General features: G+C 39.7%; 1 protein-coding gene across 1 annotated transcript; it reads right to left on the bottom strand.

Moving 5' to 3' along the window:
• Positions 1 to 3161: 3161 nt before the first annotated feature.
• LOC148027604 (GDSL esterase/lipase LTL1-like) lies at positions 3162 to 13596 on the bottom strand. The gene is made up of 3 exons (XM_087689856.1): positions 13221 to 13596; positions 12540 to 12667; positions 3162 to 3461 (listed from the first exon to the last, which is right to left on the bottom strand). The coding sequence occupies exons 1-3, from the start codon at positions 13594 to 13596 to the stop codon at positions 3162 to 3164; spliced, it is 804 nt and encodes a 267-aa protein (XP_087545982.1).
• Positions 13597 to 13888: the final 292 nt, after the last annotated feature.

Here is a 13888-nt window from a genome sequence, read left to right as displayed (position 1 = left end):
AAACTACTTCCACCTCCTCATTAGGCTCCTTTATCAACCAATAACACCTTATGAAGACAAGCTACCATCACTCTTCTTTGATGTCAATGTAGAAATTAATTGAGTAGCAATGGCTCACCTTCACCTCCATGCCCTATTACTACCAATCTATTGTATTAGGTTAATACATGATGGGCAATAGATTCTCCATGTGTTCATACCCATTCTTTCTAGAGAATTCACTGTAGCTACAAGAGCATGTCAAGGAGTACCTTCTCAACAAGGGATGTATTGAGTGCACACTTACACCAAATCTCAATGATTAATTTCTCTTTGACATGTTGTCATTTGTTGGTGTATTCAATTATTTTTTAAAAAGAGAAAAACAAAGAGAAAAAGAAAACACACACACACACTCTCTCTCTCTCTCTCTCTCTCTCTCTCTCTCTCTCTCTCTCTCTCTCTCTCTCTCTCTCTCTCTCTCTCTCTCTCTCTCTCTCTCTCTCTCTCTCTCTCTCTCTCTCTCTCTCTCTCTCTCTCTCTCTCTCTCTCTCTCTCTATGGCAACCCCCTTTGTCCCTTCCCCATGTCATGACCCAAGAGCACATCAAAGGCAGGACACTCTGGGCTTGCTTGGATGACCCACCACCCTAAGGAAAGCACCACACTCTTCCTCAAATTGGCTCCTCAAGTGTTGGACAACATTCCATAGTATACTTGAAACTTGAGCCATCTTGCACAACACCTACATATCATTGCACCAAACAAGTAGACACATCCCTTAGGGAGAGCATAATCATATGACATGTACACTAGATCCCTAAAGACCCATTGACATTGGTAGCTCGCAAGCACCCTAATTTCACCCATCAACGTCAACCACCATCGTACTCTTCATCACAACATGTACAATTCCACATCACCTACTCATACTCCTCTTCAACCAAGGCCCCCTCATTGACCATCCTAGCACCTCTTGGTAGTAGCTTAACTACTTTTGGCATGAGTGCCATGGGATTGGCCCTTGGGAGAAGGGAAAATGTTAATCGCATGAAGGGGAAAGACATGAAGGAAAAGAAGGCTTTGAAGGCCAATAAAATTTTGACAAAAAAATTTACTATGTTTTTGAAGAAATCACTGTATGGACTGCTATAACAAAAGCTGGCGGCCTCCCTCCCATGCAAATTGTATTAATGATTGAGAAACATCAAAGGATGGGCATGTGCAATTCATCTGCAATCAACTAGTCTAAGTTTCATACAATAGAAAGGAACGATTACAAAGCCCAAAAAAGTTGCTAGATGCCCAAGGGGGATGGGAAAACCCTAACCCTAAATTTTTTAATAAAAAATGGAGCAGAATAGAAAAGGCTATTCATGTGTGTGCAAACTTCTTATTCTTACTTTCTTGTTTTTTCCATTGAGAGATTGAGGGACTAAGTGGTGAAGCTTATTTTCTACTCTCTAGCAATCTTTCTTACATGTGCACATGCATCTCTCTTGCATGCAAAGGCTGTAGAGAGTTTGAGAGCTAAGTTAGTGCACCATGGATCCTGAAACTTACAATTATTGTCCTTCATGCTCAAGGAAAGGCCATGCAACCTCATTATAAATGGATCATAGTTTTTGTGGTGTGTGAGAGGCTACTTGAGAGGTAACCATTGTGCTTTGTGGTTGAAGCCCCCGAAAAAATTGGACTATGTCTAAAGTCATGTTTTTGAGCATGTGTTGTCCAACACACACACACACACACACACACACACACACACACACACAGAGTCTAGAGCCTAAGAGAGATGGAGAGTAATATTAAGAGGAAGAGAGAGATACAAGCAGAGAATGAGAGAGAAAATAATTTACCACATATAAGTAGAGATAGAGAGAGAAGGATTTAGAAGTAGAGAGAGAGAATGAAAGTAAACATTTAGGGAAAGAGATAAATACTAGATCCAGATCAGAGAGATTGAGAAAGATAGTGAAAAATAAAGACCATTCATGCAGGAACAAGGAGAATTAGAACTAAAAAGAAGAATGAGAGCAAGCAAGATAAAGTCCACATGTAGAATAAAATCCGAATTCAAAATTCATCCCAATGGCCAAGACAACTTGCCAAAGTAATCTCCACCAATCTTAGAGTGCTACCTTGAGATGGTCCTTAAATAGGTGTTTGTACCCATCTGAAAGGTTGTAAAAAGACCTAAAAAATAATGAGATGGATCCCAAAAGATATCATTAAATGAAAAGGATCCTATTGAGGATAAACCTAACAAAGATAGGGTAGTCATGTTGAATAACTATTGAAGATAAATCAAGGTTGCTTTGGATTATTTAAAAATAGAAAATTTGGACTAAATATGCATCATTTGTCAAATTTGGGAGTCTCATTGAAACATTAATAATATAATTAGACAAACTTTTTTCTTGAGATTTAAAAGAGAATGTTAGATATTTAAATTTATTAAGATTAATACTAGTTAATTTTTTAAAGAAATTTACGTGAAGACTCAACCTTGACATGTCTCACTAGCTTGATTCTATATATTTTCACTAGCTTGATTTTGCATATTTCAACATTTGTTATGAAAATATTGCATTGTTTTTATATGTAAAAATTTGATACTTGGTGGATGATAAAAATCATGGGTAGGTATCTTGAAAAAACCATTTAAGGGAAAAACCAAACTTTAAAAAGCACTCAAGCTTGAATGATCATTAATGTTTCCAACTCTATGTTGCTTTCAAAATCATTTGCCTTACGTATAGATGCACAAGTTTGTAGTGTGAGCATAAAATCAAAATATTTGTTTTACAATGATCTCATAAACACGTTGTGTGGGATGAACACTATCAAAGAAAAAATATTCACTAATATTTTTGCAAGTCAAATAAAAACATAGTGGTCCTACAGCATCGATCCCATCTCCGCAACATCCCTTTGTAGTCTCTGTAAAGCCTTATTTGACATCAAAGGAAATGTTCAAGTAGTGAGGATTAGCTAGAATGTTGTCAAGGGGTTCAAATAACTTCTACCATCTAATTCTTAGATTTTCATTTGGGTACTTTATCCAAACCTACTTTATGTAAGGCTATCTAATTATATGATGAAGGGTTGAAATTTTTTTGTTTAAAAGTAGGTAGTATGTTCAATATTTGAAAATACCCTTATTGTAGCAAATTCCAAAGACTAAGAATGCCTATCATCATATTGCTCTTGAGAAAGAAAAGAAAGTATACCATATTGATTGGGATGTTCTAGGATATCCATGGCAGGATCATAGCTATTGATGTATAAAAATTTGAAATCCTCAAAGCCCAACCTTGAAGGGAGCACGGAGAGAAGCACTTGCAACTCTTTGTTGAACTCTTGTGCCTCTAAGTTCATCTCATCGAGACAAGCAGTGCTACCTTGCGTAATTGATGGTATGCAACCCATAGGAGGAATGCCCACAATTGCAACAATTCGCCCTCCAATGTCATACAAGGTCTGCAAAAGCCGGGTTGCGCTCATAATAAAACTAGAACACATATAAACAAGAGCATGACCATTAAAGATATGATTTTAAGCTAGGTGTTTGCATGTAGTAGTGCTGCTACTTGGGAGATAATCCCACCTCCTATGTTGAAGGTATGGTTCAAGTTAGATGTTTGCACTTGGGAAAGAATCCCACATCCTACATTCAATGAGATGGAATTGCTAAAGCTATTGACAATGATTAGGTTCAAATTATGTAATGTGAAGGATTAGGCGTTACACACTTTGAGGCTGTCCTCGTAGCTCTGCAGTATGGATGCTCTGAATTCACTGACGTTTTGATCTCTGGAGGGATTGAGGTAGTAGCCTCTCACGTAGTCATTCGTGCCTGAGCATATCACATGCAAGGCACTGGACAGGAGGGCTGATGCTGCTTCGTCGCCTATCATCTCACGTAGCTTGCCTCGATAGTCGCGATACCACTCAAGTTGTCTCGCGAGGGGCACTACTCCCTGACTCCATGCGTACATATTTCACCAGCCACCCCCCTCCCTCCCTCCCTCCCTCCCTCCCTCCCTCCACATTATCTAGCAATATAACATTGCTACATATTACCATTAATGAAGCTTAACATAAATATATCAACAAACAACCACCATAAATTGAACATCTTGAGAGTATTTGAATCTTCATCTACAAATAAACTTGAAATTGAATATAGTAATGCTCTTCAACATAATATATGAAAATAAAAAGATGTTTTTAAATATTAAGCTTACAACCACCATAAATTGAGTTTTTTGAAAATCCGTCACAATGATTGTGGTTGCTTCTTTACACTAGGCTTGGACTCAAACATAGGGAAAAAAGCATCTAACCACCCGATGCATGGTGCACAAGAGTTTTTCCAAGGAAAAATGTAAGTTTTGCACCCTCAAGTGCTACAAACCTTACATAGATTATGTCATTAATTGAGTCATTGTGTTATTGTATCAGAATGGAGAATTCTTCAACTATCATTTTTAAGTCCCACATATATCACTATCCTTAAGGGGAACCGCGCGGGGGGGGGGGGGGGGGGGGGGGGGGGGATGCCTAATCCTCAAAATATTAGTCATAAGCATTGGGTAAGGGTTATCCATAGGCTTCCTTCTTTCAAGGGTGATGATAATTCATGCCTTACTTCCTATGTCTAGATCTTCCACACGCACACATGAACTTAAATCCACAAAAGTAGTAGGTGCCCATGTGTGTGTTCATGCCATGCAAATGAGTGTGACGGATGAAAGGATTGTGTACACAAATTTGATTTTGCAATTGTACATATTATATGCTTATTCACAATGTAGAAATGTTCTTTTGTGTCTCTATTTTCTAATATACAGTTGTTACAAAATATATACACCTTCTTCTCTTATTTATGTTTATAATGGTACTTATATTAATTATAAAAATATAGAAAAGTACAAGAGTCACATGACTATACAATATTACATAGGGTGACTAAACATAGTGACTATTGAGGGACCCAACTCACACCTCATAAGAAATCACTTGTAGTTAGTGGATAGCTTTATACTTTGGTATTTTCTCATGTTTTTTCCTTGTTTTGGCTAAGTTTTGGGAGTTGATTTGTAGTCATTTATAGTAGTCAATTCTCTCAATTCTACATTAGTATATTATCATTATGACTAGTTTTTCAAATGAGTATTATTTTCAATATTAAAAAGCTTAGTGGAATAAATTTTACTTATTAGAATACGTAGATATGGTAGGTATTGGTTTAAAAGAAGTAGGTTGGACTTTTGAAAACCAAGAGTGTAAAGCTCGAAGGCATTGATTACGATACTTGAATGAACCAGATGAGCTATGTAAATCCACTTTTATATTGCTATTGTCGAAATGGATTTATTTCAATGTTGTGGTACTTTATGAAAAATTATGTGAAAGCATTCCAAGTAGTCAGATTATGCTAACAACCCCAAAAATGTAGAAAGTAGAATCATATTAGTGCTTGTGGTTGTGTAGATCCTACTAGTTTGGTGTTGCCAAAAGTGTAGTCCCTTGGATGCATAGAGTCCCTAGCAACCAAATGAAAAACTCAATACAATAAATACCCTATGCACCTTACAATTGGCATGCATGAGCCCACAATGAAACCTAGTTTGTGAGCATTATTTACTTTGAAAAAGGGACTTATAAAAGGTGGTACGATATATGGGATGAAGACAATGGTAGGAGATTTGGTTTCTTGATAGAATTTAAACTCAATTTTATCTTGAATGATAGAGAAGTTAGTTTGTTTCTAAATTTTGTTGAGATATCGAGCTCCACTCATGATACGACAGGGTGACCATTGTGTATTTATGTCACCGACTTGTCAGTTGCAGATGCGGTTGGTATTCCGCCCATGAATAATAGCTACATGTTAGCTATCCTTATCTACTCTAGTTCGTGGCTCAGTTAGTATGCCACCTTAGTTAGTTGAGTTTGGTTTGAGACCCATATATAGGGTTCTTCTATTTCTTTGTATGAGAGTACTTTTTGGCTTACACAACTAAGAAGAGGAAAATTGTTTTCAGCCTCCACCCTTGTGTGTATTCCCCCATTGTGCAAGCAAGAAAGCTTCAAGTGAGACTCATTCCTTCTCTCCCACAATCTTGACATGGTATCAGAGCCTTGTTCATGGTAAGGAGCTCAAGAAAGCAAGCCAAGCTCGCGGTGTTCTGGTAAGAGGAGCAGTGTTGCTTTCATTTTCTGTTTTGGGAGCAGATCTCTGCAGCAGCACAGTCGGAAATTGCAAGAGTGCATTGTCTCAGGTTGAGACCCCCTTCGCGGTGAAGCAAGAGGGCAGTATATACTGCGGGAGAGGGCTTTGGCCCTTGGCAACCTTATTTTTTTAATTTGAGGCCATTTCGGGGCCTGTTTTGGAGGCGGAAGTTTTCTGCACGCACTCAGGAAAAGGCCCAGTTTTATGCTGTGCAGCCACTGTTCTACAGGTCGGTGAAAAGTTTCTGTAGAAATTGCATCGTATGCTTGTGCGCAGAGACTTCGGGAGTTTCAGAATCATCCTTGGTTCCTGTTTATGCAAAATCGTCACTAGGAAGTGACTGTGTGGTCAAATATCACTTTCGCCAGTTTTGCACATTTGCCCTTGTGAGGGTGAAGCTGTGTTTTTTGCAGTGACAGAATTTTTTTCAGTATTCTGTAATGGCGTCTGATTCTCTTTCACAGATTGTCACTGAAAAGCTTGACAAGAACAACTTCCAGGCATGGAAGTTTAGAATGACGAATTTCCTTATGGGAAAACGATATTGGGAATTTGTTGCAGGAAATGAAGAAGAACCAGTTCTTCCTGATGTTCCCAATCAACAGCAAATGCAGGCATTCAAAGCATGGCATGAGAGAGCCAGGAAAGTTATGTACTGGCTGTCTATCAGCATTTCAGACTCTATGATTGTGCATATTCAGGATGCAAGTACGCCAAAGGAGGCATGGGATACTCTGTCAAAGATGTATAGCACAAATATGCAAGCCAGGAAAATGCAGCTCAAGCAAGAGTTGCATAATGTGCAAAGAGAAAGTATGAGCATCAACGACTACCACATGAAGGTGAAGAAGATTGCAGATGCACTTGCTTCCATTGGGTCGCCAGTGGAAGATGATGATTTAGTTTCTGTGACCTTGAATGGTCTAGGAAAGGATTATGCACAGTTCCAAACATCCATTTCCATCCGTGAAAGATTTTCTGATTTTGAGGAGTTGATTGCTCTTCTAATTTCTGAGGAGCAGAGAAATGGTGGTGCATCTTCTTCAGGAGGAACTTCAAAAGAAGCTGTCTTCTACTCAAATGCTGGAAGAGGTAGAGGCAGAGGTAGAGGAGGCCGATTTGGAGGCCGTGGCAGAAATCAGAATATGCAGCAAACTCAAGAAAACCAATCCTATGGAGGAGGACGTGGTAACTCTAGAGGCAGGAGGAGCCAAAGAGGTCGTGGTGGATGGCAAAGAGGCCAAAATGCAAGCAGTAATGTTGAATGCTACTACTGTGGTAAAATGGGTCATATGGCTAAAGACTGCTATAAAAAGCAGAATGACATCATGAATGGAAAACTGCAACAAGGAAATTATGCATCTTCTAGTAGACAGGGGGATGACAGAAATGAGCACTTGTTTATGGTGCAGCACATGAACAATTCTGTGACAAGTGCAGAAGAAAGCAATGATGTATGGTATGTTGACTCAGGTGCATCAAACCACATGACAGGTCATGCAGAATGGATGGAGGATGCAAGGAAAATGGAAAAACCAGGATTTGTGGAGACTGGTGATGATACTGCACATCCTATTGTGCAGATTGGAAAATTTCCCTTGTCTATGCAGGATGGGAAAAAGAAATACTTGTCGGATGTATTTCATGTCCCGAATATCACCAAGAATCTGGTTTCTGTTGGTCAAATGGTTGAACATGGCTTGCAGGTCAGATTTAATCTTCATGGATGCTTTGTTGAGGATATGAAAAATAAAGGTCGCTTGATAGCAAAAGGAAAGAAGAAGGGCAGAATGTTTACGTTGGATGCAGACATGTCTGAATTGAGTGCAGCAATGTTTGCACATGGGACCGGTGTAGTTGCAGATATTGATATCTGGCATAAACGCATTGGTCATGTTAATGTACAACGACTTAAATCAATGAAGTCCCAAAATATTGTTGCAGGATTGCCCAAATTCAAGGTTGCAGAAATGCATTAGGTATGTGAAGCCTGTCAGTTTGGAAAACAGGCAAGGAAACCATTTCCTAGACATGTTCAAGAGAGTGAGAAGCCATTGGAATTAATCCACTCTGATGTGTGGACCACTAAAGCTGCATCTCTTGGAGGCTGTCATTATTTTGTCACTTTTATTGATGACTATAGCGGAAAAGTTTGGGTATATTTTATGAAAAAGAAAAGTGAAGTTTTTGGGCATTTCAAAACTCTTAAAGCTATGGTTGAAAAAGAAACAGGCCTGCAGATAAAATGCCTAAGGTCAGATGGAGGGGGAGAGTACCTCTCAAATGAGTTTGCAAGGTTCCTGCAGGAGCATGGCATAAAGCAGCAATATTCATGCAGTTATATCCCACAACAAAATGGAATTGCAGAAAGGAAAAATAGGCATATTGGAGAGGTATCTCGTGCCATGCTCAATGAAAAAGACTTGCCAGATTTTTATTGGGCTGAAGCAGTTGCTATAGCAGTCTACATAATGAACAGGACTCCCACTGCAGCAATACATGGAATGACTCCAGAGGAGAGGTATACTGGTAGGAAACCAGATATTTCTCATTTGAAAATTTTTGGTTGCATTGCCTATGTACATGTGCCAGATGAGTTGAGATCCAAGTTAGATCCAAAAGCTGAGAAGTGCATCTTTATTGGTTACTCTCTGCAGGAAAAAGGGTATAGATGCTATAACCCCTCTACTCGTAAGTTTACAGTGAGCAGAGATGTTGTTTTTGATGAGATGAGTAGCTGGTATAAACCAGTAAATGTGATTGATGATGTAGATGCACAAAATGGTAATGCTGCACAGAATTCACAGCAGCAGTCACAAAATATTAGTGGACCTGGAGCGTCCTCAAGCAGTGGTTCACATTCTTCGCCATGGACAGGCAGATTGAGATCAGGAGAATCTTCTCAAAGTAATGCAGATAGTGGTATGCAGGTATCACGAAAAGGAAAAGAGAAGGTTGATCAGCCCATGTTTGATGTGAATGCAGGTCACTCTTATGTGGATGGTGAATCCAGTGGCTCAGAACAGAGCATTGATGATGAGTTGGGTATTCCTTCTATTGTTACACCTGGAGTAAGGAAGACCAGGGATGTTTTGAGAGCACCTGGGAGTGAACCCACTTTGCGCAGGTCTACCAGAGTTAGGTATCCTGTGGATAGGCTGAAATATGATGGATTTACAGCCATTCACTATGCATATATGGTCAAGGTGATACAGGAACCAGAACCCACTTCTTTTGAGCAAGCCATGGGAAAAGAAAAATGGGAGAAAGCCATGGATGAAGAAATGGATGCCTTGGAAGCAAATGCTACATGGGAATTGGTACCTTTGCCTAAAGGTAAGAATGCAATTGGTGGGTTTATAAGGTGAAGCACAATGCAGATGGTTCTGTGAACAGATACAAGGCAAGATTAGTAGTCAAGGGGTATGCACAAACATATGGCTTGACTATGAAGAAACATTCAGTCCGGTTGCAAGGATGGCAACCGTAAGAGCAGTCATTGCTATGGCTGCATCAAAGGGATGGTCTTTACATCAGATGGATGTAAAGAATGCCTTCTTGCATGGTGATTTGCAAGAAGAGGTCTATATGGAGCAGCCATCAGGTTATGTGCATGATGTTCATCCTGAGTTTGTTTGCAGGTTGAAGAAAGCCTTGTATGGCTTGAAGCAAGCACCTAGAGCATGGTCTGACAAGATAGGACAGTATCTTGTCACTATTGGCTTTCAAATTTCCAAGGCAGATTTCTCACTTTATGTGAGAAAAACAGAGAAAGGTATTATGCTACTTGTCATTTATGTTGATGACTTGATTATGACAGGTGACAGTGATGAAGATATCCTTCATGTGAAAATGCTATTGAAGCAGAAGTTTGAGATGAAGGATTTGGGAGAGCTGCGTTATTTCTTGGGCATTGAGGTGATTAGATCACCAAGTGGGATACAGCTCTTGCAGAGGCAGTATGGATTGGACATGCTGTCCAAATATGGGATGACAGGCTGTAAGCCTATTTCAGTTCCTTTGGAGCAGAATGTGAAGCTGAGCACAGATGCAGGTGAGCTTCTAGAAGACCCTACTATGTACAGACGCATAGTAGGAAGCTTGATTTATATGACTATTACCAGGCCAGATTTAAAATATGCTATTGGATTGGTAAGTCAGTTTATGCAGGCTCCAAGGAAACCACATTTGGATGCGGCTAGACGCATACTCAGGTATGTGAAGTCCACATTGCAGTATGGACTATTTTATGAGACTGGGGTTCAGATATAGTTGCATGGATACACTGATGCTGATTGGGCTAGTAGTATCTATGATAGACGATCTACCAGTGGATATGTGTTCTCTTTTGGGAGTGCTGCAGTCACTTGGAGCAGCAAGAAATAGCCTACAGTTGCCTTGTCGAGCACAGAGGCTGAGTACAGGGGTGCAGCAATGGCTGCATGTGAGGTAGCTTGGTTGCATAAGCTACTTTATGATATGCATCAGTCTACAGATGGGCCAGTTGTCATTTATTGTGACAACATGAGTAGTATACACTTGGCAAATAACCCAGTCTATCATGCTAGAACAAAGCACATTGAGGTGCATTATCACTATGTGCGAGAGAGGGTTTTACTAGGTCTTATTGATCTAGTTTATGTCAGCACAGAGGATCAGGTAGCTGACATATTCACGAAGGCATTGGGCGCAGAGAAGCTGCGCAAGTTCAGAGACCTGCTTGGTGTGCAGGAGTTGGGATTGAGCTCGAGGGGGAGTGTTGAGATATCGAGCTCCACTCATGATACGCCAGGGTGACCGTTGTGTATTTATGTCACCGACTTGTCAGTTGCAGATGCGGTTGGTATTCCGCCCATGAATAATAGCTACATGATAGCTATCCTTATCTACTCTAGTTCATGGCTCAGTTAGTATGCCACCTTAGTTAGTTGAGTTTGGTTTGAGACCCATATATAGGGTTCTTCTATTTCTTTGTATGAGAGTACTTTTTGGCTTACACAACTAAGAAGAGGAAAACTGTTTTCAGCCTCCACCCTTGTGTGTATTCCCCCATTGTGCAAGCAAGAAAGCTTCAAGTGAGACTCCTTCCTTCTCTCCCACAATCTTGACAAATTTATCATCAGAATTCGAAAAGATTAAGCAACATCAACTACATATATCTTGATCAGGTTTCATACTTCTACTATAGGAAGTCTTTACGAAAATGCAAGAAGAGGGAATATTTTTTAAAAAAAGAAAATGTTGACCATTATTTTGCTTTAAGACTAGCCATTTCAAAGAGAAAGATTTCCTTATTCTAGTGTAGAACTGGGAAGATGATGGAAGACTACCATGAACACGCTTTTGATGAAAGAGTCTTCAGATTATTATGGATGTTTCACCTTTATATCCTCTTTGTAGGAAGAAAAATGAAAGTATCTTCTACTCATTCTCAAAAACCCAAGAATTCAAGTTAGTATAGAATATGATCATGAGTGAATGAAGGCATTTTGGTTTGTTGATAGACTTAATATGAAGAGTGCTCTTTTTGGTGATGTTACTTCATTGATGGGGAGATGCTCAGAGCTTGGGATCTCATAAGGGCTATTGTCACTAAGGTTTTTTAGAATAGTAGGAATGACATATTGCTTAAAAGCATTCCCTTTTCTAAAGGGTTGATGGGTCTTAGTAGCAAACATACAAATAATGTTTAAGTAGACTTTCAAGGTCCAAGAAAGGTTTCTCTAGTTTGCAAAATAGGATGGAAATACCTGAAAAAGTTAATGGCCCCCTCTTTTTTGAGTGGCCTATTTGTTGGTTTATCTTGAGTTCATCTTATTGATGATTTTTTAATTGCTTAATATTGATATGAATGTGCATGATTAGAATGTGACACTAATTATTCTAATCCCGATGGCCTAGAACAAGCCTAATATGTACATTTGGTTTATATAGTGCACTACGTGGTGTATACTGATGGTGGGCCCTCAATCATGGAAAAGAACCAATTTGTGCTCCATATGTTCAAGGGGTATAATCTGTCATTTGAAAACCCCTTAATCATTTAATTCTATTGACTTACAATCATCTTTCTAAACCATGCTAATAAGTTTTTTATTAGTGTACTCACCCCTAATTCACCTAAAACATACGAGGGAAAACTTTAGCTAATTCAACCCCTAGAGCAAGTTGTTTTTAATGTGGAATATTGCAAATACAATCACACATGTTGTGTTATGTGATGATACTTTTATAAGAATGGGCTCCAGCCCCCAAGGAAGGTAAAATGAAATTTTGTAAATAAATAAAAATCAAGGGATAAGGTAAAGCTGATGTAGTACCAAATTTAATTTAGTAGAATTGAGCACTCCTGATGCTCCTGATGCAAAGTTTAAGCCTGTGATAATAGCTGATCCAGTGGCATTAGGATCCAGATATGGAAGAGGAGATGGGAACCCAAAGGATTGAGCTGCGAAAAACATAGACAAGGACGAATTATCATGATTCTTCTACTTTTGTACTCGGGTGGAGGTTTAGCATAGTTTATTTGAAAACTAGGTAGATTTTGGTTCAGAGAGAACTTCACAGTACCACTCAATGAGGAAATCTTAAGAACAAGAAAGCTCATCTAGAGAATTTCACAGTACCACTCAATGAGGAAATCTTAAGAACAATGAGGAAATCTTAAGAACAAGAAAGCTCATCTAGAGCTATGCCACATTTGAAACTTGCTGGACTTCAAGAAAGTTGGGCTAGGCGCTCAAGTTGGAGATGTAGTCTAGTCTTGAAGTCTAGTCATGTGGGACTTTCGTGAAGTTGAGCATTGAGCAAACACATGAGAAGTTTCCCGGTGTGGTCACCTTATGCTAACTTTATAAATATGGATGAAATGGGTAATTCGTGTTAAAAATGCTAGCATGATGGTCCACATAAATATGAATATGAACATAAGGGAGGCAAAATTATGGTCGCCATACTCTAGTGTAATATATATATATAGACGCTAGGAATTCAGAAATCACCTAGAAAATCCGGGATAATGAGTCCATCTGACCAGCGGCCCGTGGGCAGATGGTGAGGGTAGTCGACGCCGTAAGGCGGATGATCTACTCGGGCGAGAGTGTCGAGGTGGTTGTTGTTGCCTGAGTCGACGATGGAGTCCCCGAATATCAGAAGCGCAGACGCAGTCACGTTAATGGCATCATAATTCACAGCTGCCTCGTGTCGGCGCTGATCATCTGCTCCACGACCTGCAAATACGTTGCTTCCTGACACCTGATCACGACGTCCCGCTGCTATGATCACACCATAGCCGCTCATAATCACTATAATCACAACCCCCAGTTGCAGTATTAGTTGGGTTGCAGCTGCGCCAGCTCTAATCACGCCCGGATCCATAATCACTACGGTTTCTTGTTAGTATTAGTAATCCTATTAGCTTTGCAGGGTTGCTGAACGCTCGATCGGTTATGCAGTATTTTTTGGCGCTCTGATCCTATCAATGGCGCACCACAAGACGACGTCTCTCTTGGGCATTTACGCCTGGAGTTGTGTAGTGCATCGTGAATCGTGATGCAAGTGATACATTTAATTGCTGACATCCTCGAGACTGCCTCCTACCTCGAGGAACGGCGCATTATGGGTCCTAATTTCTAAAGGATGTCCGATAAGGTAAATCCACACAAGTTTC

Source organism: Lygodium microphyllum, chromosome 12, assembly GCF_053477565.2.
Source record: "Lygodium microphyllum isolate KBCC chromosome 12, Lygodium_microphyllum_v1.1.10, whole genome shotgun sequence".
Taxonomy (NCBI): Eukaryota; Viridiplantae; Streptophyta; class Polypodiopsida; order Schizaeales; family Lygodiaceae; genus Lygodium; species Lygodium microphyllum.
Note: the sequence above shows the minus strand (reverse complement) of the source record. Positions and strands in the feature narration are given on the sequence as shown.

Excerpts from the sequence above, each read along its gene's own strand:
- LOC148027604 (XM_087689856.1), bottom strand. The coding sequence starts at position 13,596 with ATGGATCCGGGCGTGATTAGAGCTGGCGCAGCTGCAACCCAACTAATA. Across the intron at positions 12,668-13,220 it reads CATTATCCCGGATTTTCTAG|CTCAATCCTTTGGGTTCCCA; the intron begins GTGATTTCTGAA and ends TGTTTTTCGCAG. Across the intron at positions 3,462-12,539 it reads ATTCTACTAAATTAAATTTG|ACCTTGTATGACATTGGAGG; the intron begins GTACTACATCAG and ends CGGCTTTTGCAG.